At 40.6% G+C, this 22659-nt stretch overlaps 2 protein-coding genes and 1 non-coding gene across 6 annotated transcripts in view; 2 read left to right on the forward strand and 1 right to left on the reverse strand.

Moving 5' to 3' along the window:
* Nucleotides 1-1393: 1393 nt before the first annotated feature.
* Nucleotides 1394-3925, reverse strand: LOC133553056 (dynein regulatory complex subunit 4-like). Its single transcript, XM_061900848.1, has 2 exons — nucleotides 3560-3925; nucleotides 1394-3444 (listed from the first exon to the last, which is right to left on the reverse strand). Exon 2 carries the CDS (start codon nucleotides 3275-3277, stop codon nucleotides 1451-1453), a length of 1827 nt encoding a protein of 608 aa, XP_061756832.1. The 5' UTR covers nucleotides 3278-3444; nucleotides 3560-3925; the 3' UTR covers nucleotides 1394-1450.
* The window catches only part of ift172 (intraflagellar transport 172), a 33686-nt gene continuing 14065 nt past the window's right edge, over nucleotides 3039-22659 (forward strand). Inside the window, exons 1-29 of one of the 4 annotated variants that reach the window (XM_061900845.1) lie at nucleotides 3039-3474; nucleotides 6247-6390; nucleotides 6686-6798; nucleotides 6866-6905; nucleotides 6978-7043; nucleotides 7193-7272; nucleotides 7354-7441; nucleotides 7740-7954; nucleotides 8017-8140; nucleotides 8226-8321; nucleotides 8433-8594; nucleotides 13047-13100; nucleotides 13200-13303; nucleotides 14204-14289; nucleotides 14585-14697; nucleotides 14813-14980; nucleotides 15084-15220; nucleotides 15314-15421; nucleotides 16912-16996; nucleotides 17074-17166; nucleotides 17263-17340; nucleotides 17657-17905; nucleotides 18010-18088; nucleotides 18170-18290; nucleotides 19129-19273; nucleotides 19987-20076; nucleotides 20160-20257; nucleotides 20343-20478; nucleotides 20572-20688. In XM_061900845.1, coding sequence (XP_061756829.1) covers nucleotides 3472-3474; nucleotides 6247-6390; nucleotides 6686-6798; nucleotides 6866-6905; nucleotides 6978-7043; nucleotides 7193-7272; nucleotides 7354-7441; nucleotides 7740-7954; nucleotides 8017-8140; nucleotides 8226-8321; nucleotides 8433-8594; nucleotides 13047-13100; nucleotides 13200-13303; nucleotides 14204-14289; nucleotides 14585-14697; nucleotides 14813-14980; nucleotides 15084-15220; nucleotides 15314-15421; nucleotides 16912-16996; nucleotides 17074-17166; nucleotides 17263-17340; nucleotides 17657-17905; nucleotides 18010-18088; nucleotides 18170-18290; nucleotides 19129-19273; nucleotides 19987-20076; nucleotides 20160-20257; nucleotides 20343-20478; nucleotides 20572-20688 — 3192 coding nt within the window. In that variant the 5' untranslated portion in view covers nucleotides 3039-3471. Of the gene's footprint in view, nucleotides 3475-4216; nucleotides 4460-6246; nucleotides 6391-6685; nucleotides 6799-6865; nucleotides 6906-6977; nucleotides 7044-7192; nucleotides 7273-7353; nucleotides 7442-7739; nucleotides 7955-8016; nucleotides 8141-8225; nucleotides 8322-8432; nucleotides 8595-13046; nucleotides 13101-13199; nucleotides 13304-14203; nucleotides 14290-14584; nucleotides 14698-14812; nucleotides 14981-15083; nucleotides 15221-15313; nucleotides 15422-16911; nucleotides 16997-17073; nucleotides 17167-17262; nucleotides 17341-17656; nucleotides 17906-18009; nucleotides 18089-18169; nucleotides 18291-19128; nucleotides 19274-19986; nucleotides 20077-20159; nucleotides 20258-20342; nucleotides 20479-20571; nucleotides 20689-22659 lie in introns of those variants that run through there. The other 3 variants (XM_061900847.1, XM_061900844.1, XM_061900846.1) reach the window with 3 other exon arrangements.
* Nucleotides 3605-3676, forward strand: trnaa-ugc (transfer RNA alanine (anticodon UGC)). Its single transcript has one exon. It is a non-coding gene; the product is annotated as a tRNA-Ala (tRNA).

Below are 22659 nucleotides of genomic sequence, written 5' to 3' on the forward strand. Positions count from 1 at the left end.
AGCGCAGACTGAAGCAGAATCATCAATTTGGATCTTAAAAGTTCTGTTTGTCAGATATGACCTGAACCATTTCAAGGATGTGCCTCTTAAACCCACACATTTTTCTAAGCGACTAATGAGAGTTGTGTGATAGGAGAATTGCCAGAATCGGTGGACTTTAAAAAAGTAGTTAAAAACACTCTAAAGTGCAGATCCAGTGCTATGAAAGGCTTTAAAATCGGACTGAAAACATCAATAGTTGCATTTCAATAGCTGAAAAAAGCAAATCTATCTCTAAAATCTTTGAAATGAAAGGAAGCTTTGAAAGTATTGATACTTTTGACAACGCTAAATGTGACTGATGACCAGCAATTGAATTGTTTGTCAGGTAAAGTTTAACACTGACGATGAGGGTCACTGTATACCTTTTTCGAGGTCACGTCTTAATTTTTATCAGTCAATGCTCAACTCATTTGCTCATCAGATAGATAGATAGATGGATGGATGGATGGATGGATGGATGGATGGATGGATGGATGGATGGATGGATGGATGGATGGATGGATGGATGGATGGATGGATGGATGGATGGATGGATGGATGGATGGATGGATGGATAGATAGATAGATAGATAGATAGATAGATAGATAGATAGATAGATAGATAGATAGATAGATAGATAGATAGATAGATAGATAGAGAGAGAGAGAGAGAGAGAGAGAGAGAGAGAGAGAGAGAGAGAGAGAGAGATAGATAGATAGATAGATAGATAGATAGATAGATAGATAGATAGGAAAATTTAAATTCCAGCAGCAGTGTACAGAGTTGAGATCAATTTAAAAAAAGTAAATAATGGGGGTTTAAATGGAAACAAAATAGAGAAATATTACAATAACAATAAAAAATAAAAAGCAACAATGGGAATAAAAATATAACAGTAAAATAAGACTATAACAAGAGAAAGTAGGCAGTAGTGACCATGTTATGAAAACGTATTGCACTGTTATTGATTTATCAGGCAAAGTAACCCACCTTTCTAACAATCATGAAATAAGGAACATCTAAGGTTACTAGTAAAGTAGGTATGTTTCTGGTAAAATTTGTTTCTGTATTGACAGACAAGGTAAGGTCTGCTTGATAAGGATAACAGACATTTGCCAAACTTGTTAATGTGCCTTAGTTCTAAAGGATGCAGTAATAAACTCCTTAGTCTCCATTGCGCTACTGCAGTACTTTTTCTTGCTGGCTTTCCTCAATCTCAATTGTTCTTAGCTTGTCTCGCTAAGGTTGTTTTTCATGGTTCTATTTTCATAACTGAATACTCCATATGAGGTAATCCCACCAGGTACAGTGCAGTGCAAAATCTGCAAAAGTCAGACAGACACAGACCCAGACTAAGAACATTTCGGCAAATGTATTTTTTATTATACACAATCGTTTTATAATGACTGACTTGATGCAAGATGGTCGTCACATTATGGTGAGGAGCAACAAAGCATCCTCTACGTTTAGGTTTTTAGATGCAACTATTTTCTGCCTTTTCAGCTGCAGATAGGTTTCTTTGACTTTGCTTTGGATGTTGTGCAGCTCGTGCGTTTTTTCATTTAACAGCAAGATCAGCTGGGTCCGCCTCTTGGTGGCCATCTCGGTGTGACTCTGAAGGAGCTCCTTTGTGTTTCTCAGCTGCATGTCCATGACCGGGTCAAATATCAAGGAGGTCACGTTGGCTCCGAAATCGTCCGCAGGATTCTTGCATGCAATTTTCACAACCTCGTCCATCAGGCCACCCATCGGCTGGCTGTCGTCCTGGAGATGGACCTCTGGCTCCACGGGTTCTGTAGCGGAATTCTGCAGGACTTTTCCAGAATTCATCTTTATTGCCTCCAAAAGGTCCCAAGTGACTTTTTGTAGCTCGTTCTTTGCCTGGAACAGCTCATCAATCTTTTCATTGATCAGTTTGGTCAGAGCAGTCCTCTCTTTGATTGCAGTCTCAACATCTCGCTGCAGAAGCTCTTTCACATTTTGTAGCTGCCAGGCTACGGTTTGGTTGAGTCTGGTATGCCGGCTCCAGTGCTCCTGGGTAGTTCCTGTGTCTGCCGAGGTCAAGTTGTCCCCCGCTGTGTGTATCACTCCACCCAGGGTGGCAAGGTTGATGCCGAAGAGTTGCAAGCAAATTCGAGATTGCATCCCGCTGAGTTTGTCCGTCAGGGAGTTGAGTTTGGCTTCCAGTTGTGCGTTCTCCTGATCCGCTCTCTGCTTGATGTCCTGGATGTTCTGCTGGAACTTCCTGTGCAGCTCGTCAATGTCCATCTGAAGCTGCTTGAACTTCTGATCACGGAACTCATAATCTTGTTTCAATTCACTCAGTTCCAGACGTTTGATTTTTTCATTGGGGTGCTTCTTTCTGATGGGGTTTCTCAGGAGCTTCTGGAGTTTTGTAATCTGCGTCTGGACTTTTTTTTTCTCTTGTTTTAACATGATGGCATCCAGCGATCCAAGCATACGTTGTTTTTTGTTCTCTTCCGTGGCGACAAACACTTGAATTTGTTTGCTCACTTTGTCTTTGTGACGCAGGTCCTTCTTCTTGCATTCATTAAGGAAAGCGTCAAATTCTCTGTACCTTTTGTCGTGGTCTTGTTGGAGACTGTGGATGAGGCTGCTCCAGTAATGTTCTCTCTCACTCAACTTGGTCTTCTCTTTGTTAGTCAGGTCATGTTGGAGCAGCTCCAGCTTCTTCTTGTACTTCTGCTCTGTTTGCAGCAGTTGTTCCCTCATCTCTTTTTTTTTTTTGGCCAGGTCGTCGTTGTGCTTCATCTTTACGGTGTTGACAGTGTCCTCGATGTCCAGCTGCTCGTCCAGGATCATTTCACCCCGCTCCTTCTCATAGGGCTTAACATCTGCGGCCTGCTCTCTGTGCACGTGCTTGTGAAACCCTTTCTGATGCTTTTTGAAGTCCTCCTTGTAAAGTTTGATTTCTCCCAAATACTCTTTGATGTCTTGCCTGTGGTTGAGCTCGTCTGTCTCGATCTCGCTGTACAAGTTGATGAGCTGGGCATTGGTCTCCTCCAGCTGTTGGCCGGTGCCCTCCCAGAAAGTGCGGATCATGTCCACCTCCAATTGGAATTTGTTTCTCTCCTTTAGTTCATTTTCCACATCTTTTTGGAGCTGCTCGATTTGCTTTATCATGGCCTTCACCTCCTCAGACAATTCGGGCGGAGGCTCAGGCTCTGCGGGTGGTTTGGCCTTACGAGCCTTCCCTTCCTTTTTGCCTTTGCCTTTGCCTTTTTTAGGAGGCATGCTTGCTATGCTCAATTACAGACTCTAAGGACAGTGTAAGAACTACTAGCTACGGTCCCTGCAAACCATATATGTATTTTTGCTGCATATATGCTACAACCGGTGAACACCAATGACATCTTCAAAGCTTTACTAGGTCATCTTCCTTGTGGCAACATGTCATCTTCCTTGTGGAAACAAAGACACGTGTCATCATGGTAAGCTTTTGTTTTGTCAAAGAAGGACATACCTAACTATTCCAGTGATTTCTTAATGCATCAACAATATACGCGTTACCCCTACCTGTACTTGATAGAAAACAGCTTTAGAGACTCGACGTTACCGGAAGGGGATGTAGCTCAGTGGTAGAGCGCATGCTTTGCATGTATGAGGCCCCGGGTTCAATCCCCGGCATCTCCAATTTTTTTCCTCTATTAACTCTCACATCTTTTTGCGTGTTATAAAATCTTAAAAATCCGTAGCTACTGAAATGCATGTCAACAAATGTATTTTTACTGCACATTGGCGCTGACAGGCTAATCGCCCTTTGCACTTGTGTTTATATTTAGAAACAGCTTCATTCAATGTATGTGAACGTGTATCTTTAAGCATCAACATACCCGATACTAACATATAATGTGCTTGTTTGAGGACAAACACCAAGCTTCACCATGTATTTAAGCACAAAACAAGCCCTCGCCTGGCGGTAACTAAGGAGATCAGTTTGTTTACAAGAAGGCCGCCATTTCCCAGAACGCGTACATGGGTAACGTCATCAGTCGGCGCAACGGCGCACTGTCACATATTCCTAATGTATTCGCTCGAGTGTCTTCCGAGCATGTTTTGAACATATTCGAGTACATATACATTCATTATTCATGTTTCGACGGTAGGGATTAAGTTCTCCTATCAGAATTAAACAGTGGCGTCTGAATTACGATAACGTTTCGTAATGTTCGTCGTGACGTCATAAAGATGGCGACTGTTCCCATAGCAAAAAGTCTGGACTTCCGAGGACGCAAAAGCCAAACTCAACCTCCATGGCAGCGGGTGACTCCTCGGCGCTAGGCTCGCAACTTGTTGTTTTCTTTCAATATGTCTGTCCCAAAAAACAACTAATTTAGCATTATTAAACTTAACCGAGGCTGCGCCAGAGGTTCCAGCATGCAACTGAAGCACCTAAAAACCCTGCTAACCCCGCAGGTAAGACTGCTGGTTAGCTTGAGCTCATTTCGCTGACGCTAAAAAGCGATGTTTAAAAAGTCACACTTAATGCGGCTGGAATATAATTTGCTTTGCTTTTTACTGTATTTAAACATATATGTAGTGCATTTGTGGTATATTAAAGGCTTTATAACGGAGGTGTGGTGTGGTATTACTTCGTCGTGTGTCAACTGGTGCTGCATTACCTAAACACCAGCTCCACCATTTGCAACTGTTAAATGATGCCGAGCACTGACACCTTACATCAGTGGTTCTCATCCTTTTTTCAGTGATGTACCCCCTGTGAACATTTTTTTAATTCAAGTACCCCCTAATCAAAGCAAAGGATTTTTGGTTGAAAAAAAGAGATAAAGAAGTAAAATAAAGCACTATGTAATCAGTTTCTGATTTATTAAATTGTATAACAGTGCAAAATATTGCTCATTTGTAGTGGTATTTCTTGAACTATTTGGATATATAAAAATAACTGAAAACTTGTTGAAAAATATAAATGAAGATTTCTACACATAGAAGTAATCATCAACTTAAAGTGCCCTCTTTTGGGAATGTACAGTAGGGCAAAAAAGTATTTAGTCAGCCACCGATTGCGCAAGTTCTCCCACTTAAAATGATGACAGAGGTCTGTAATTTTCATCATAGGTACACTTCAACTGTGAGAGACAGAATGTGAAAAAAAAAACCCCAGGAATTCACATTGTAGGAATTTTAAAGAATGTATTTGTAAATTATGGTGGAAAATAAGTATTTGGTCAACCATTCAAAGCTCTCACTGATGGAAGAAGGTTTTGGCTCAAAATCTCACGATACATGGCCCCATTCATTCTTTCCTTAACACGGATCAATTGTTTATACCAAAAAGTTTTATTTTGGTGTCATCTGACCACATGACATTCTCCCAATCCTTTGCTGTATCATCCATGTATCCATTTGGGTACAAACTCAACTCTTTGTGTTCGGAGGAAGAAGAATACTGAGTTGCTTCCCAAGAACACCATACCTACTGTGAAGCATGGGGTGAAAACATCATGCTTTGGGGCTGTTTTTCTGTTAAGGGGACAAGACGATTGATCCGTGTTGAGGAAAGAATGAATGGGGCCATGTATCGTGAGATTTTGAGCCAAGACCTCCTTCCATTAGTGAGAGCTTTGAATGGTTGACCAAATACCTTTTTTCCACCATAATTTACAAATAAATTCTTTAAAATTCCTACAATGTGAATTCCTGGATTTTTTTTTTCACAATCTGTCTCTCACAGTTGAAGTGTACACTATGATGAAAATTACAGACCTCTGTCATCATTTTAAGTGGGAGAACTTGCACAGTCGGTTGCTGACTAAATACTTATTATAGCTGAGATAGGCGCCAGCGCCCCCCGCAACGCCAGAAGGGAATAGGCGGTAGGAAATGGATGGATGTAATAGAGATCCATCTGGATTCATGAACTTAATTCTAAACATTTCTTCACCAAAAAAGAAGTCTTTAACATCAATATTTATGGAACCTGTCCACAAAAAATCTAGCTGTCAACACTGAATATTGCATTGTTACATTTGTTTTCACAGTTTATGAACTTACATTCATATTTTGTTGAAGTATTATTCAATAAATATATTTATAAAGGATTTTTAAATTGCTGCTTTTTTTTTAATATTTAAAAAAAATCTCACGTACCCCTTGGCATACCTTCAAGTACCCCCAGGGGTACGCGTATCCCCATTTTAGAACCACTACCTTACCTAATAGTGAATTTTTTTTTTGTCCCCTAGGAAGGTTCGGCCAAAGTGACTTGCATGGCCTGGGCCCCAAATAACGGCAAATTAGCAGTCTGCACTGTGGACAGAGTGGTGCTGCTGTATGACGAGCAAGGGGAGAGGAGGGACAAGTTCTCCACTAAGCCAATTGACTCTAAGGTGGGACACTTGATTCATTTGCACCCATTGGTATATAGTTCTCATTTTAGCCTTAAAGTTTCTTTGATTATCATCAAATAATGCATCATTTTCTGCTAACTTAAAGCACACGATTACATTTCGCTGAATTGATTGACGTGGACCCCGACTTAAACAAGTTGAAAAACTTATTTTGGTATTAGCATTTTGTGGTCAATTGTACGGATTATACAATTGTACTGTGCATTCTACTAATAAAAAGTTTCAATCAATCAATCAAACATGATGCCTGTTGTGCCTTTTGTTCTATTGTCAGTATGGAAAGCAGAGCTACGTGGTCAACGACATGGCGTTTTCACCAGATTCCACCAGAATCGCCATCGGACAGTCTGACAATATCATTTATGTCTACAGGATTGGAGAAGAATGGTGGCAAAAAAATCACATAAATCTCTCACTTTTTATGTGATGCTATAACATTTTTTTTGTTTTCCAGGGGGGACAAGAAAACAATTTGCAATAAATTTATTCAAACTGTAAGTAAACATGCATGTTTGTGTTCATCATTGAGAAGTTGCTTTTGACATGCGTGATCATTTCTCTTTCAGAGTGCAGTGACGTGTTTGATGTGGCCTGCAGAGCACTCCATTGTTTATGGTTTAGTGGATGGAAAGGTAAGAGTGACGATAACACTTATCAGCTGAGTATTTTCTATGAAGGGAATGAATATATGAATATAAATATATATGCTTTTTGTACACCGTGTGGCTGCCGTTTGAATTGTGCTTCACCGAAATCAAGAGTTAATTATAATTCATCACAGGTTCGCCTTGCCAACGTCGTGACGAACAAGTCGTCAACCATCTACGTCACAGAGTCTTGTGTTGTCTCGCTCGCATCCAAGTAAATCTTATTTTCTAATAGCTTAACACAAAAAGCCTTTTTATGCGAGAATCTATTTTAAGCTTATGTCCTTCTTTTCAGTGTATCGGGGAAAGGCATCCTGTGCGGACATGCGAACGGGAACGTTGTTCGTTACTTCTTTGATGATGAAGGTTCGGGAGAGTCTCAGGTAGCAACGAAAGACACAATTGTCCCTTAGCATACGGGATACACACAGCATTTGACCACCGATCGGGTTACAGGCATAGTACTGCACATAAACAGGGACTTCACATACACGTGTGAAAATAGAAGAAACAGATTTATTGCTTTGACTGACTGTCATTAATTATTAAATTAGTGTCAATCAAAAGTAAGCATTTTTTACCCCGTGAAGGACAGAATTATTTGTAATGGATGTCATTTAATAGTGCACCTAACAAAATGGCAACTGAGTTTGTAACAAAGTTGGTTTCTCACTACTGCAGGGGAAGCTTTTGACGCACGTGTGCCCCCCGTACGCCCTTGCCTGGGGTGCAAACAGCATCGTGGTCGGAGGCTGTGACAAGAAGGTTGTGGCCTATAGCCGAGAAGGTCACATCCTGCAGACATTCGACTACAGCCGCGACCGCACCGAGAGGGACTTCACGGTGGCCGCCAGCAGCCCCAGCGGCCAGTCGGTGGTGTTAGGGAGCTACGACAGGTGAGTGAGCGACACCGTCCTCCGTCGAGAAGTTTTATGTACCGCTTGTCTTTCCCATCCAGGTTGCGGGTGTTTAACTGGGCTCCCAGGAGGGGTGTGTGGGATGAGGCCAGGCCTAAAGAGATCACTAACCTCTATACCATCACCAGCTTGGCCTGGAAGAAGGATGGGTCTCGTCTTTGTGCTGTAAATATTCCCACTCGTGATTCCCAGTAAGGTGCAAAGATGTCTGAATACAATAGATGCTGTTTATTTGCTGTTGTTGTAACAGGGGACGCTATGTGGAGGTGTGGAGCTATTTGACTGCTGTCTGCGAAGGACAATCTATAAGAATAAGTTTGAAGTAACCTATGTGGGACTTAGCCAGGTACACACAAACTGTCAATCCTCTTTTTGCTGTTCGCTTAACTGATATATTTTTTTTTAACCAAAACTACAAATTTACAGACTCAACATGTCCTCCCTGGTCCTTTTGTAGGTCATAGTGAGGAACCTCTCGACAGAAGCACGGGTGGTCCTTAAGTCTTACTATGGCTATGAGATAGAAGAGGTGAAAATCCTGGGCAAGGACCGTTACTTGGTGGCTCACACTTCCGACACGCTGCTGCTGGGAGACATGCTGACCAACAAACTCAGTGAGGTTGGTGCTTACTTTGTCCACGGCAGGGAGTGATCGGCTTAATATGTTTATGTTTACAGCTGTAGCTAGATTTATGTGTGCTACAAATTTCGTACAATTGGTTTTATGGAGAAAATTACTGCCAAAATGTTGTGTTTATTACATGATCAGACATTTTGTGTGACCAACTAGTCTGTTTGCCGGTGTATCATTTCACCAAATTGAGTGCCCAAACAAACAATCCCACGCGTTAGTGACTCAATCTCTGTGCTTTTTTATTGAGCACAACCCCAGAATAATTCACCATGTGGCCCAAGAATATTCTGTGTGCCAGCACGCCAAATTGAACTGGTAGTATATTACAACATTGACGTTTGTGAGATTCTCGCCTCTTCTCTGTCTCTCGGCTCACAGCTGTCAGGGTTTTCACTAGATTGCCAATCTACCTGTGGCGGTGAGGGGTTGACTCGAGGCATGGTCAATATGACGTCATCATAAAATGTGCATTATTGGCATTGATGCATATATTTTCTTTAAAATGCCTATATACATACACTTAAAACAATTCTGTGTTATAAGTAATTATTAATATTAACACATTTTTTTTAGTTATAGCATTTTGCTCTATTTTTCAATTGTTGTTGCTCATTATACAATGTTCTTTGTTAGAGACTTCTCTCATTCTTTTAGTGACTCTTTCATCATTGAAAACGACTAGCATCAAATCTAGCATATTGGAAACTGAATTTGTGTTTGAAGACTCTTTACTTTTGTCGCTCGATGTCAGTGATAAACAGCGAGCCTGACGGAACAGTTGGTTCTCACTGCTGCTACAGCTGCATTTTTTCTCCTTATAAGCTGCCACTGTCCTCTTAATATTTGCATCTTGCACATTTTGTAGCTCTCTCTCCGCGGTAACCCATCCATCCATCCATTTTCTACCGCTTGTCCTTTTTGGGGTCGTGGTGGGTGCTGGAGCCTATCTCAGGTGCATTCGAGCGGAAGGCGCTGTACACCCTGGACGTGTTTCTACCTCATCACAGGGCCAACACAGATAGACAGACAACATTCACATATCTTGGATATATTAAACGTACGTTAAACAACGCAGACATGATGCCTCTTCTCTAGACAATCACGTGCGTCTTGCTTACGTCATTACAACAACCTGTTTCGGTGAACAGAGACTTTTTGGTGGCCCAATGTTCGGTGCATCTCTTGCCAATATTGCACGAATAATAGGGTAATTATTTCCATTCATACAATATATCACTTTAAAGTCTTTTCACCAGTGTTATTTTCATTGACTAATTATTTTCGTCTTAGTTATCGTCAACCTATTTTCCCCTGCCAAAAATAAGACGATAATTAATGAAACACAAATGCACGTTGACTAAAAAGATAGGCAGTGGATAAAAAAACGAGACAAAAATGTTGACAAACAAAATCCAATCATTTAATTTTGTCCTGTAGATAGCTAGGACAAGTTAGGAATATATCCAATCACAGCTCTTTAACGGCGTACAAGAGGCTGGGATTTAGTTACAAAGGAGTGCTTTTCCTCGTGCGATAAGGAAGTTGGATTTTTCACCACCAAAAGTATATGGATTGAACATGTTCCACATCGTAATGTGTACACCTGATAGAAAGTGAAGAGGACACATTTAAATTCTGACGATATATGATACCATCATCAAGCAAGTCGTTGTGACATTTACTCAACTGTAAGTTAAAGCTAATGATACCGTATTATTACTTTACAAAAAAGAATCAAGTCATTTTTCTACTTTGAAGCTGTTATTTGTTAACAAATGAAAGGCCACAGCCCACCCGCAAGCACAAGAGGTACAAGCGATAAAAAATGGATGGATGTATGGATTAAATTTGCCCTGCCACATATGTGTATTTGCTACTTCCAGTTATCTAGCACTCATAAACAAATAATGATGAAAGCCTGTATCGTAACTTTGTTTCACAACACACATTTTGTGCACTTGTGCTTTGCCAGAAAAAAAACAGAATAAGTGCCTCAAAGATACTTCTTGGCATTAACCTGTGTAGCAAAAAAATACTAATTGCATCATTCCTGACCATAATATCATGCAACCTTTGTGTTAAACAAATGTTTTGCAGGTAGTCTAAATAAAAGTGCTTATGAATAAATTTTAAAGAGGCCTTATCTTTTATACTTAATATTTAATATATATCTACTGTAATTTTAGCTGGCTAAAAGGTGACGTAATCGTTGACTAAAACTAAACTAAAACCAAATCAATTTAGATGACTAATATTTGACTAAAACTAAAATACAATTTTGTCTAAAGACTTTGAATATAAGTCAATTAAAAACTGCAGTCAAAATTAACAATGGGGATGGCGTGGCGCGGTGTGGGAGTGGCCGTGCGCAACCCAAGGGTCCCTTGTTCAATCCCCACCTAGTACCAACCTCGTCACGTCCGTTGTGTCCTGAGCAAGACACTTCACCCTTGCTCCTGATGGGTGCTGGTTAGCGCCTTGCATGGCAGCTCCCTCCATCAGTGTGTGAACATGTGTGTGAATGGGTAAATGAGGAAGTAGTGTCAAAGCGCTTTGAGTACCTTGAAGGTAGAAAAGCGCTATACAAGTACAACCCATTTATCATTTATTTCAAGTAAAACAATACAATTTTATTTTATGGCAGCTTTTATTTTACTATGGTGGGGCGCCACAATTAATTACATGTCGGGAAAACCCTTGTCTTCTTTACCAACAATATGTGAAGAAAAAAAAATTATAGTGAGATTAAGAACCTCTTTTACAAGCGGGTCAATAAAGTTAAATCAATGTTAAATATTTATTTATCTATCGATTTCATCTGCCATTTATGTGTAGTTGCATTGTTTTCTGCACGTAAAACTATAATTGTTGTTTATAAAAAATGCCTTAGTGTTTATATTTTTGGGTGTATTGGACAGATTATTTGGATTTACATTATTTTTTATGAGAACAATTGCTTCAGTTTTCATACGATACAGCTTTTGTGGGACCTTTTGGAACAGAAAAAATGTCAGACTGTGCACTGCAAAAAGTCAGTGTTCAAAAACAAGAACAAAAATACAAAAATTAGGAGTATTTTATTTGAACTAAGCAAAATTGTCTGCCAATAGAACAAGAAAATTTGGCTTGTCAAGACAATCCAAAACAAGTAAAATTAGCTAACTTCAATCAACCCAAAAATACCTTAAAATAAGTATTCTCACTAATAACAAGTGCACTTTTTTGGTAGAAAAAAAAGAGACCTTTTTGCTCAATATGTTGAAAAATATTCTTAAAATAAGTAAATGCTAGAGCCATTATCTGGACATAATGATATGCACAAGGCATTACATTTCTTGAAACCAGGAAACTTATACTAAAAACTAATTTATTATTCCTAATGGAAAGGCAACAAGGCAACCCGCTTGTTACTCTCAGGGTCTACTAGCCGCTCAGGTGATTCATATGGTATAAAAATGCATTTTTCCATTGATAATATGACATCGTCGCGCCAAGTGCGTGCTCTTTCAGTCAATTAGTGTGCAAATATACAGCCTGGCCCCCGGCCAAAAAATGTTTAATTGTAATTTTGAAGTATTCATCTGAATGTTTATGAACTATTTCTGTTTAAAATGTCACTTGTGAAATGTTTAAATATTAACTGTCCGTTTACTGTACTGTGCCAACTGTACTACTTTATGTGGGGGACGGCGTGGCGCAGTGAGAGAGTGGCCGTGCGCAACCCAAGGGTCCCTGGTTCAATCCCCACCTAGTACCAACCTCGTCACGTCCGTTGTGTCCTTGAGCAAGACACTTCACCCTTGCTCCTGATGGGTGCTGGTTAGCGCCTTGCATGGCAGCTCCCTCCATCAGTGTGTGAATGTGTGTGTGAATGGATAAATGTGGAAGTAATGTCAAAGCGCTTTGAGTACCTTGAAGGTAGAAAAGCGCTATACAAGTACAACACATTTATTTATTTATTTATGTGTGCGTATTTTCTATGGTTTCATTGAAAATAAAACAGCAAAGTCATCAGTTTTAATTATGAGACAAAATTGTGTCAAAGTCATGGTATTTTTTCATATTTGAAATAAGAAATAATTGCTTTAAAAAAGTAGTTTTATACTTGTGAGTGTTGATGACACAGCTTTGCAACAGTTGATATTCTAGTTTCGAGCATGTTTTACTCAATATAGGTCATAAAATCTCAGTAACAAGCTGTAATATCTTACTAAGATAATTTAGGACCAAAATCCTTAAACCAAGTAAAAAACTAACATAAAATCTGCTTAGTGAGAAAAATTATCTAATCAGACAGAAAACAAGCAAATATCACCCTTATTTGAGATATTTTATCTTACTTAGATTTCAGTGTTTGCAGTGTGGGAACAGGTATCACTATCCAGTTTTCCTTGATTAATGTGGAGAGACTTGACTCATAAAAGGATTCATTTTCAGGTGCCGTGGCCTGGTGGTGGGGGAAACGAGAAGTTTTTTTTTGAAAATGAGTCAGTAAGTACTGTCTTTTCTAGTTAAACAGAACTAAATGGCAGCAGCAAATAAATTAGACATACTGTAAATAGAAGTTTATATTTTATTGTCTTGTCATAGGTGTGCATGATTTTTAACGCCGGGGAGTTGAGCCTGGTGGAGTATAGCGACAACCAGGTCCTGGGATCAGTCAGAACAGAATTCATGAACCCTCACCTCATCAGGTACAGTAGCTAATGAAGTCAGTGTACAACAAAAGCACACATTTGTGTTTCCACTTGTATTTACACAAATGCGTGTATAATGCTCTGTTAAGTGTGTATAGTGCTGTGTTTTAGTGTGTACAATAGATGGGAGCATAGTGCTGTGATTTAATGTGTATAAAAGCTGGGAGGTATAGGGATGTTTTTAGTGCATACACTAGATGGGGGTGGGGGTTTAGTTGTGTGTTTTAGTCTTTATTCTTGTTGGGAGGTATAGGGAAGTTTTTTAGTGCGTACACTAGATAAGTGGGTTTAGTGCTGTGTTTTGGGGGTATGCTGCGTTTTAGTGCGTACACTAAAGGGGGGTAGCGTGCTGTGTTTTAGTGTATTCTATAGATTGGGGTACAGTGCTCTGTATTAGTGTGGGGGTACAATGTTCTGTATTGGTGTGTGTACTAAAAGGGGGGTATAGTGCTGTGTTTTAGTGTGTACAACAATGGGAGTATAGTGCTCTCTTTTAGTGTATACATTAGATCAGTGGTCCCCATCCTTTTTGTACCCGCGGACGTGTCCTTTTTTTTATTATTATTATTTTTTTCCTTCTTGGTCATGAAAAAGGGACGTTTTTGTCATGAAAAAGGGAGGTTTTCGTGGTTGGTGCACTAATTGTAAGTGTATATTGTGTTTTTTATGTTGATTTAATAAAAAAAAATTAAAAAAAAAGTTTTTTATTTATTTTTATTTTTTTTAAATAAAAAAATATTCTGCGTCCCGGTGGTTGGGGACCACTGCATTAGATGGGAGTATAGTGCTCTCTTTTAGTGTGTATAATAGACAGGGGTAGAGGGATGTGTTTTGGTGCGTACACTAGATGGGGGTATAGTGCTGTGTTTTAATGATGTCTGTTTTTTGTGTGTCTAGCGTGCGTGTCAATGAGAGGAAGCAAAAAGGAGTTGACGTCAACAAAAAGCTGGCCTACCTGGTCGATCTAAAGACCATCGCTGTTGGTAAATGCGTACGTGTGAGTGTGTACATGTGTGCGTGCGTGCGTGTGTGCGTAATCAGTGAGCTATACTTTGTATCAGCACAGCAGTTATATATTGTTTTTCTTTGGAGGCTGACAGTCAGTTTTGTATTAAAAAGATACTATAGGCCCCATGCATCACATAACTGATATCACAATAATCTCATTAAAGCAGAAAACTGCTTAGTGTGGCTGCTTGTTTAATTAAAACTCATACAACGTCAGGAGTGACCTCTTAGAGCTTAAAAACTGCCATTTTCTTATGTCACCTCCCACAGTGGACTTGGTAGCAGGGTCCACCCTGGGAACAATCAGCCACGACTCCAAAGTGGACTGGCTGGAGCTCAATGAGACCGGCTGTAAACTGCTCTTCCGGGACAAGAAGCTGCGGGTGAGAGTGAAACCTCAGCAGAAAGTTAGCGAAAATGCACAGACCGTCACTCTGGAATAAGCAAAGAAAAGAGCGAGAGATGATAGTGAGGATAAAGCAGTTGTTTGTTTTCCAGCTGCACCTGTACGACATAGAGAGCGGTGTAAAAACCACGCTGCTCAGTTTCAGCTCCTACGTCCAGTGGGTGCCCGGCAGTGACGTGGTGGTGGCACAAAACCGGGGAAACCTCTGCATATGGTACAGCATCGACAGCCCAGAGAGCATCACAATGTTCCCCATCAAGGTGACGAGATAGCACTGTTAAATCATGGCCTTCACAATTCCTGAATAAACAAATTATAATAAAATAATAACCAGGTCCTCTTGGCGTTCTCTCTCTTTTGCAGGGGGATATCAAAGATTTGGAAAGAGCCGAAGGGAAGACGGACGTCATTGTGACTGAAGGTGTCAATACGGTGACATATACGCTGGATGAAAGCCTCATCGAGTTTGGCACAGCGGTCAATGATGGCGACTACGGAGCGTATGCCTACATATTACAATGTGTTTTTGTAAACAGTGTTGCTATTAAGAGTCTTCAAGAATCCTAACATTGCAGTGTGTGTGTTTTCTTCAGTGTCACAGCCTTCCTTGAGACTCTGGAGATGTCACCAGAGACTGAAGCCATGTGGAAGACGCTCCGCAATCTGGCCCTTGAGGCCCGCCAGGTTCACATAGCAGAAAGGTTTGCATCGTTTACACACAGGCACACACCTACCGAAGCACATTTATGCGTGTCTACCTATTCTCTGCAGTGTTATTCCTCAGTGCTAAAAACAAGATGTCATGCTCAGTGTTGGTAATAACGGCGTTATACTAAAGTTTTTTTTTCAGTAACGGGTAATCTAATCAACTACTGTTTCCATCGTTGCAACGCTGTTGCTGTTACTGAGAATGTGAAGTGGCTCATTACTACAGTTTGATTGAATGAAGCGCAAGGTGTTTGGTTTCAACCACACATAAGCTGCCTGCAGAGAGGGGACTGGGGAGATGATGACGCCATTGTAAATGCACTGAAGATGTTGGCTGGGTGGGCGGATCATGCCCTACTCATGCTCTCTCACTGCACGTTCTATCTAACAAGCAACAAACGCGTGATAATAGCGACGAGCCGTAGCCAGAGAAATTCAAAGGTAGAGTTCTCAAACTGCAAGTACAGGCACTACTTTTTACTCATTGAAGTTAAAGCCAAGAATGTTTATGGAACATGCACGCTATGTCCAGGAAAAAAAGCATTTATCCACGTCTGCCTCAAGCAACTCAAACCGTACCTCGCATCAACACATGCCAACATGCAAAATCCAAGCCGAAATGCAACCAATTTTTGGACTAGGATTCCTCACATTTTGGAATTTGGAATAATCATGATGATATAGAAAATTACTCGCTTTAATGATTAAAATTAGCGTGAGAAAATACCCCAATATTTATACACAATTGCAATTTTATTTTCCGAATGCAATCCAGGAACGTTTTTAAAAGTTTCACCTGAATGCCATTTCTTTGCCCAAAACTTGGTAAAAGGTTTTATCTAAAGTTTTTACAGGCTGTATTTTGGTATAGAGGTGCAGAGAATTGTACTATTTTTAAAAACCAAATGTTTTTTTGTGTCTTTTGACCTAAATTTACATTTTCTTTACAGTATTGGGTTTTGTACTTTCCATATTTAATGTTGTTACTTTACCGATTTTTTGTTTTTTAAGCAATTTTTACTTCTATGCATATCATATGGCAGACTGCAATCTATTAAGTTCAGATAAATGCCAAAGGTTCTGAAAGACCGTATATAGTGTTGTGTTCTTAAATAAGTTAACGTAAACATCTTTGACATTAAAGATGTTATCAAACGTAATAACGTATACAAATACCAAAATAAGTTAAGTTACTTGGCTGAGTAACTAATTACTCTTACAATGAGGTAACTGAGTTATGAACTCAATTACTTTTTGGGAGAAGTAATTTAAACTGTAACCAACTACTTTTTTAAGGTAAAATGACCAAAACTGGACATGCCGAATTATGCATCACATTTTCATTAAGAGATGTTTGTATCAAAAATGACAATTTTTTGTAATAAATAATTTAAACAGTGTCCATGAGATTAATATATGATACATTTTTAAAATACAATTACAAAAAGATCCCAGCCAATGACTTTCTTGAGTTGTGCTGCAGGTGTTTTGCAGCTTTGGGTGATGTCTCCACTCTTCGCTACCTTCACCAAACCAACCAGATCGCTGAGAAGGTTTCCCAAGAAATGGTGGGATTTATGTCTAATGAGGTGTAATGAGATGACGTCTATAAAAAGTTAATAAGGCTTTGATGTGCCTCATCCAGGGCGGTGATGGCATGGCGTTCTATCAAGTCCAGGTGCGCATGGCCATGCTGGATAAAAACATTGAATTGGCTGAAATGCATTACATGGAGCAGGTCTGTCAGATATGTTGAGAGTAGTGCAATTAGAATAACATGATTCCAATACATGTGAGTGTGTGTGTGTTTAGGGGGTCTCCTTTGTCCTTGCAGAACGCGATCGATGAGGCCATCGAGATGTACCAGGAGCTCCACATGTGGGACAAATGTATCGCAGTAGCTGAAGCAAAGGTACCAAGACCTCAGTCTGTGATCTTTTATCCAGTTTTGCAACACGCTGTCTAAGTGTGAAGTGAATTATATTTATATAGTTTCTTATTTTCTCTTGACTCAATGCGCTTTATGTAGTGACATTTTAAGCTATAATTAAACCAGTTTGGGTGGAATTGGGAGCAGGTGGGTAAAGTGTCTTGCTAAAGGACACAACGGCAGTGACTAGAATGGCAGAAGCAGGAATCAAACCTGGAACCTTTGAGTTGCTGGCACGGCCGCTCTACCAACCGAGCCACACCGCCCAAATCTTTTGCTCTCTGTTGACTGAACTTAGGGCCACCCTGAGCTCGAGACCCTGCGTGGAAACTATTACCAGTGGTTAACAGACACAGGTCAGCACGAGAAGGCCGGCGAAGTCAAGGAGAACGAGGGTGACTTTCAGAGCGCCATTAACTTGTACCTGAAGGCGGGGCTTCCCGCAAAAGCCGCCCGCCTGGCCATGAGCAAGTCGAGCATTGTCAATAACAGCGACACTGTCAGCCGCATCACCGTCAACCTCGTCAAGGCTGAGTACTATGAGCAGGTAGCGATGTCCGTGGCACAACCACTTATAAAGTAAACAGGTTGTCATCAATGGTTCGTGTGACTAGTTGTGACCCAAAACCAACAATGTGCATTGTTGTACAGGCTGGCGACCTGTACGAGAAGACACGCAACCACCAGAGAGCTTTGGAGTGCTTTCGCAAAGGAGATGCTTTCAGTAAAGGTAGGTTATCACCATCACAAACACACTGATTGTGTGTTAGCAAAATTAACATCTTATTACGTGGCACGGTCCATCCTGTAGCCGTGGAGCTGGCTCGCCATGCCTTCCCTGCCGAGGTGGTGAAACTGGAGGAGGCCTGGGGGGACTACCTGATCCAACAGAAACAGATGGACGCAGCCATCACCCACTTCATCGAAGCGGGGTAGGCAGGGGGGAAGGACGAGTGAAGAGAAACATTTTTGGGCAGATGGAAAGCAGGAAGAATGACTCACATTTACTTTAATGCTTGCAGTTTGCAGTGTTAGAAAATGTTCTTGTGTAGCTCCATCAGAGGGACAACATTTTAGAAACACTACAAGAATAATAAACACATGGTAAATCCCTGTTATTTGTTGGGTTACCTTCCAAGAACCCCCCACTCCCTACTCACCTTTTAAAAAAAACAACAAAGGCCTACTTTTCATATTTTTAACCCCAATATGTGTCTTCAACTTCCATCCATCCATTTTCTACCGTTTATTCCCTTTGGGGTCGCGGGGGGCGCTGGTGCCTATCTCAGCTACAATCTTGCGGAAGGTGGTGTACACTCTGGACAAGTCGCCACCTCATCACAGTGCCAACACAGATAGACAGACAACATTCACACTCACATTCACACATTAGGGCCAATTTAGTTTTGCCAATCAACCTATCCCCTGGTGCATGTCTTTGGAGGTAGGAGGAAGCCCACGCAGTCACGGGGAGGACATGCAAACTCCACACAGAAAGATCCCGAGCCCGGGATTGAACCCAGGACTAATCAGGACCTTTGTATTGTGAGGCAGACGCAATAACCCCTCTTCCACCGTGCTGCCCGTGTCTTCGACTTATTAAACAGATTTTAGGTTCAGTTTTACACTAACAAATAAGCAATCAACGCAAATGCGATACCATGAATAGGTGGGGATCTTCTGTATCGTTAAAGAATACCTTTTGACTGTCAATCAAGACTGAACAATGTCCACATGTTACATGTCACGTCTCTTTTGGATACACTGCAGCTGCACCAGAAAGGCCGTGGAGGCGGCCATCGCAGCTCGCCAGTGGAAAAAAGCGGTCCACATCCTGGAGCTAAATGATGATCCGTCCGCCGCAGTGTACTGCTTGAAGATAGCACAGCACTACGCCTCCATGCAGGAGCTGGAGGTGAGCACAGTTCACATAATTTAAATGACACCGGAAACATACAATCTTTTCACAATTCTTCGGTAGCTTGCTTTGAACATGTTTTACTAAGCACTAATATTGCTGAGTAGCCAAAGTTGCAGATGTGGTAGTACTTGACTAGACAAATGTCATGTTGACAGCCCTTAGGTGCCACTTTGTATTTATTAGCGACATGTGTTTGTAAGTTTGTCACAGCGGTGGGAATTAGTGCTGACGGTGAGAAGAAGATTAGACAATACAAAGTGAGGAATAAAGCAGTGCAGGGTGATTTTGATGAGCTTTGCTGAGCAAAACCGCCACTGCAGGCGGTGCCAGACTGAAAATAGTCATCTATTTGCGTCTCTTTGCGCCACAGGAACGTTCTGGCAAAGTAATTAAGATAACAAGCTTGCTGCTCCCCAACCTGTGCATTTTGGAGGAAAGTGTAATTGTCTGCAAACTATATTAACAAAGAAAAGCTGCGCACATAGCCATACCTGCCACTTCCCAGAAGAAGCAATGACGTGACACTTTTTAATTGGCAAAATGTGTCTCATTCAGTAGTTTTCTCTCCTCGCTTCCCTAATGCTCCTATCTTTCCATCAAAACTTTGATCAGTCCATGCTTATTCATACAGCCACAGCAGATCTAACATGGAAATTGTATAATTTTAAATGTCAGTATTTGCTGAATGTTTTTATTATGTTCTGTAGGTGGCAGAGCAACTGTTTGTGAGGGCAGGCCATATTAAAGATGCCATTGACATGTACACCGCTGCAGGATGCTGGGAAGAGGCTCACAAAGTCAGTAGGTTGAAGGATTTATCAATATAATGATGTATTAAACACGCTGCAGGTCTACTGATGGTACTTCTTTTGTGACACAGCTGGCCCTGAAGTGCATGAGCAAGGAGGAGGTCAATGACCTTTACGTGCGCCGGGCTCATGAGATGGAGCGAGATGGCAAACTAAAGGAGGCTGAGAGGTAAATGTAACTGCTGCCTTTCTTATGGTTAGAGGAACAGAATTTATCCAATGACTGACACGTCCACGTCCGCATGGCCAACCAGGTTGTTCTCCACAGTGAGCCAGATGGATCTCGCCATCACCATGTACAAGAAGAAGCAGATGTTTGACGATGTAGTGCGCCTGGTAGCCAAACATCACCCTGACCTACTGACTGAGACCCACCTCCACCTGGCCAAGGTGAGCTACGGATTCTGCCGTGTCCATATTGGATTCTGCCGTGTCCATACTGGCTACAAGTTGTATACGACTGATGTTCTGTGGTGACTGCAGGAGCTGGAGGGAGAGTCCAAGTTCTCAGAGGCGGAACATTATCTGATGGAAGCTAAAGACTGGAAGGCTGCTGTCAACATGTACCGACTTCATGACATGTGGGAGGATGCATATAGGGTACATTCCTTTATGTTTGGATCAAATCGTCTCATTATCAATGAATCAGTAAATGGATATTTTTTGCACTTTTTACCTCATGCAGGTAGAATGTACCCCAATACGATTGTCCATATGTAGAGTTGAGTCGCAAAAACAGATAAATCTTTTTTTCTTATTTTGTTTAAATCAATGGTTCTCAAAAAGTTTTTTCACCTAGTACCACCTCAGAATAAATACACTTTGCTCTCCAAGTACCACCAAAATGACCAACATTAAAATAGTTGCGTAGTAGGCCCAAGTATTTATTAAAAACAAGGCAGAGATTTTATTTAACAAGTATATTAAATATTTCTGGCCATTACACACAGTTTGAACAGTAAAACTGTGTTTGAATATAGGAAAATAAAACACTGCACTTAAATAATGAATAAAATAAAGTAATTATATTTAATTAGGCGATTTTTTGGGCATATCACTAGATAGAGCCCGTGTACTACTAGACCAGGGGTCACCAACCTTTTTGAAACCAAGAGCTACTTGGGTACTGATTAATGCAAAGGGCTACCAGTTTGATACAAACTTAGATAAATTGCCAGAAATAGCCAATTTGCTCAATTTACCTTTAACTCTGTGGTATTATTAATAATTAATGATATTTATCTTTGTGGAAACACTGATCATCTTAATGATTTCTCACAATAAATATATATAGTTTTGATGACATGTTTTAAATAGGTTAAAATCCAATCCGCACTTTGTTAGAATATATAACAAATTGGACCAACCTATATTTGTAACATAGACAAATCATTATTTCTTCTAGATTTTCCAGAACAAAAATTTTAAAAGAAATTCAAGACTTTGAAATAAGATTTAAATTTGATTTTACAGATTTTCTACATTTGCCAGAATAATGTTTTTTGATTTAACCATAAGTTTGAAGAGATATTTCACAAATATTCTTCGTCGAAAAAACAGAAGCTAAAATGAAGAATTAAATTAAAATGTATTTATTATTCTTTACAATAAAAAAAATAATTTACTTGAACATTGATTTAGATTGTCAGGAAAGAAGAGGAAGGAATTTAAAAGGTAAAAAGGTATGTGTTTAAAAATCCTAAAATCATTTTTAAGGTTGTATTTTTTTCTCTAAAATTGTCTTTCTGAAAGTTATAAGAAGCAAATTAAAAAAAACAATGAATTAATTTAAACAAGTGAAGACCAAGTCTTTAAAATATTTTCTTGGATTTTCAAATTCTATTGAATTGTGTCTCTCTTAGAATTAAAAATGTCTAGCAAATCGAGACCAGTTTGCTAGTAAATAAATAAAATTTAAAAAATAGAGGCAGTTCACTGGTAAGTGCTGCTGTGAAAGACTCAGGCCATCGTCTTGCGGGTTCCAGGAACCACCAAGGAAGGACATGCCTTTTGAGCAGGTGTAGACTTTTTATTTTTCAATAAACAAAAGCTTTTGCGTGTTGCTTTTCAGCCTTCCTATTGTCTGTGTCTGCCTCTCGCTCTCGCTCTCCTCCGGGTTGCACGTGTTGCTGCTCGTGTTGTCGTCTCTCTCTCGTTCCTTCCTCGTATGGGTTGCTCTCGCTCCGCACCATCACCTGCCCCGTTCTCTCCTCCTTCTCCGCTTTTATACAGCGAGAGGAGATACGTTAATCGTGTACGGGGGCGCGATCCACACACCTGATCTTGTTTGTGGCGTTGCTCCCGGCACGCCCGCCTTGCCTCTCGCTCCCCATCCCCGCCTCCTCGCAGCCATCTTGGGCCGGGCTCCAGCGTGCCCTGCCTCTCTGTCGGACCGTCGGCTCCGCCTCTCCACAGCTGCTACTTGAGCTATTTTTAGAACAGGACAGCGGGCGACTCATCTGGTCCTTACTGGCGACCGGGTGCCAGCGGGCACCGCGTTAGTGACCCCTGCACTAGACAGTTTGAGAATCACTGGTCCAAATTGGTATTTTTAGTGGAACTTTTATTGAA

This window comes from Nerophis ophidion, linkage group LG05 (assembly GCF_033978795.1).
Source record: "Nerophis ophidion isolate RoL-2023_Sa linkage group LG05, RoL_Noph_v1.0, whole genome shotgun sequence".
Classification (NCBI taxonomy): Eukaryota; Metazoa; Chordata; class Actinopteri; order Syngnathiformes; family Syngnathidae; genus Nerophis; species Nerophis ophidion.

Bases quoted from the DNA above. Each gene is read 5' to 3' on its own strand.
- LOC133553056 (XM_061900848.1), bottom strand. From the start codon at position 3,277: ATGCCTCCTAAAAAAGGCAAAGGCAAAGGCAAAAAGGAAGGGAAGGCT.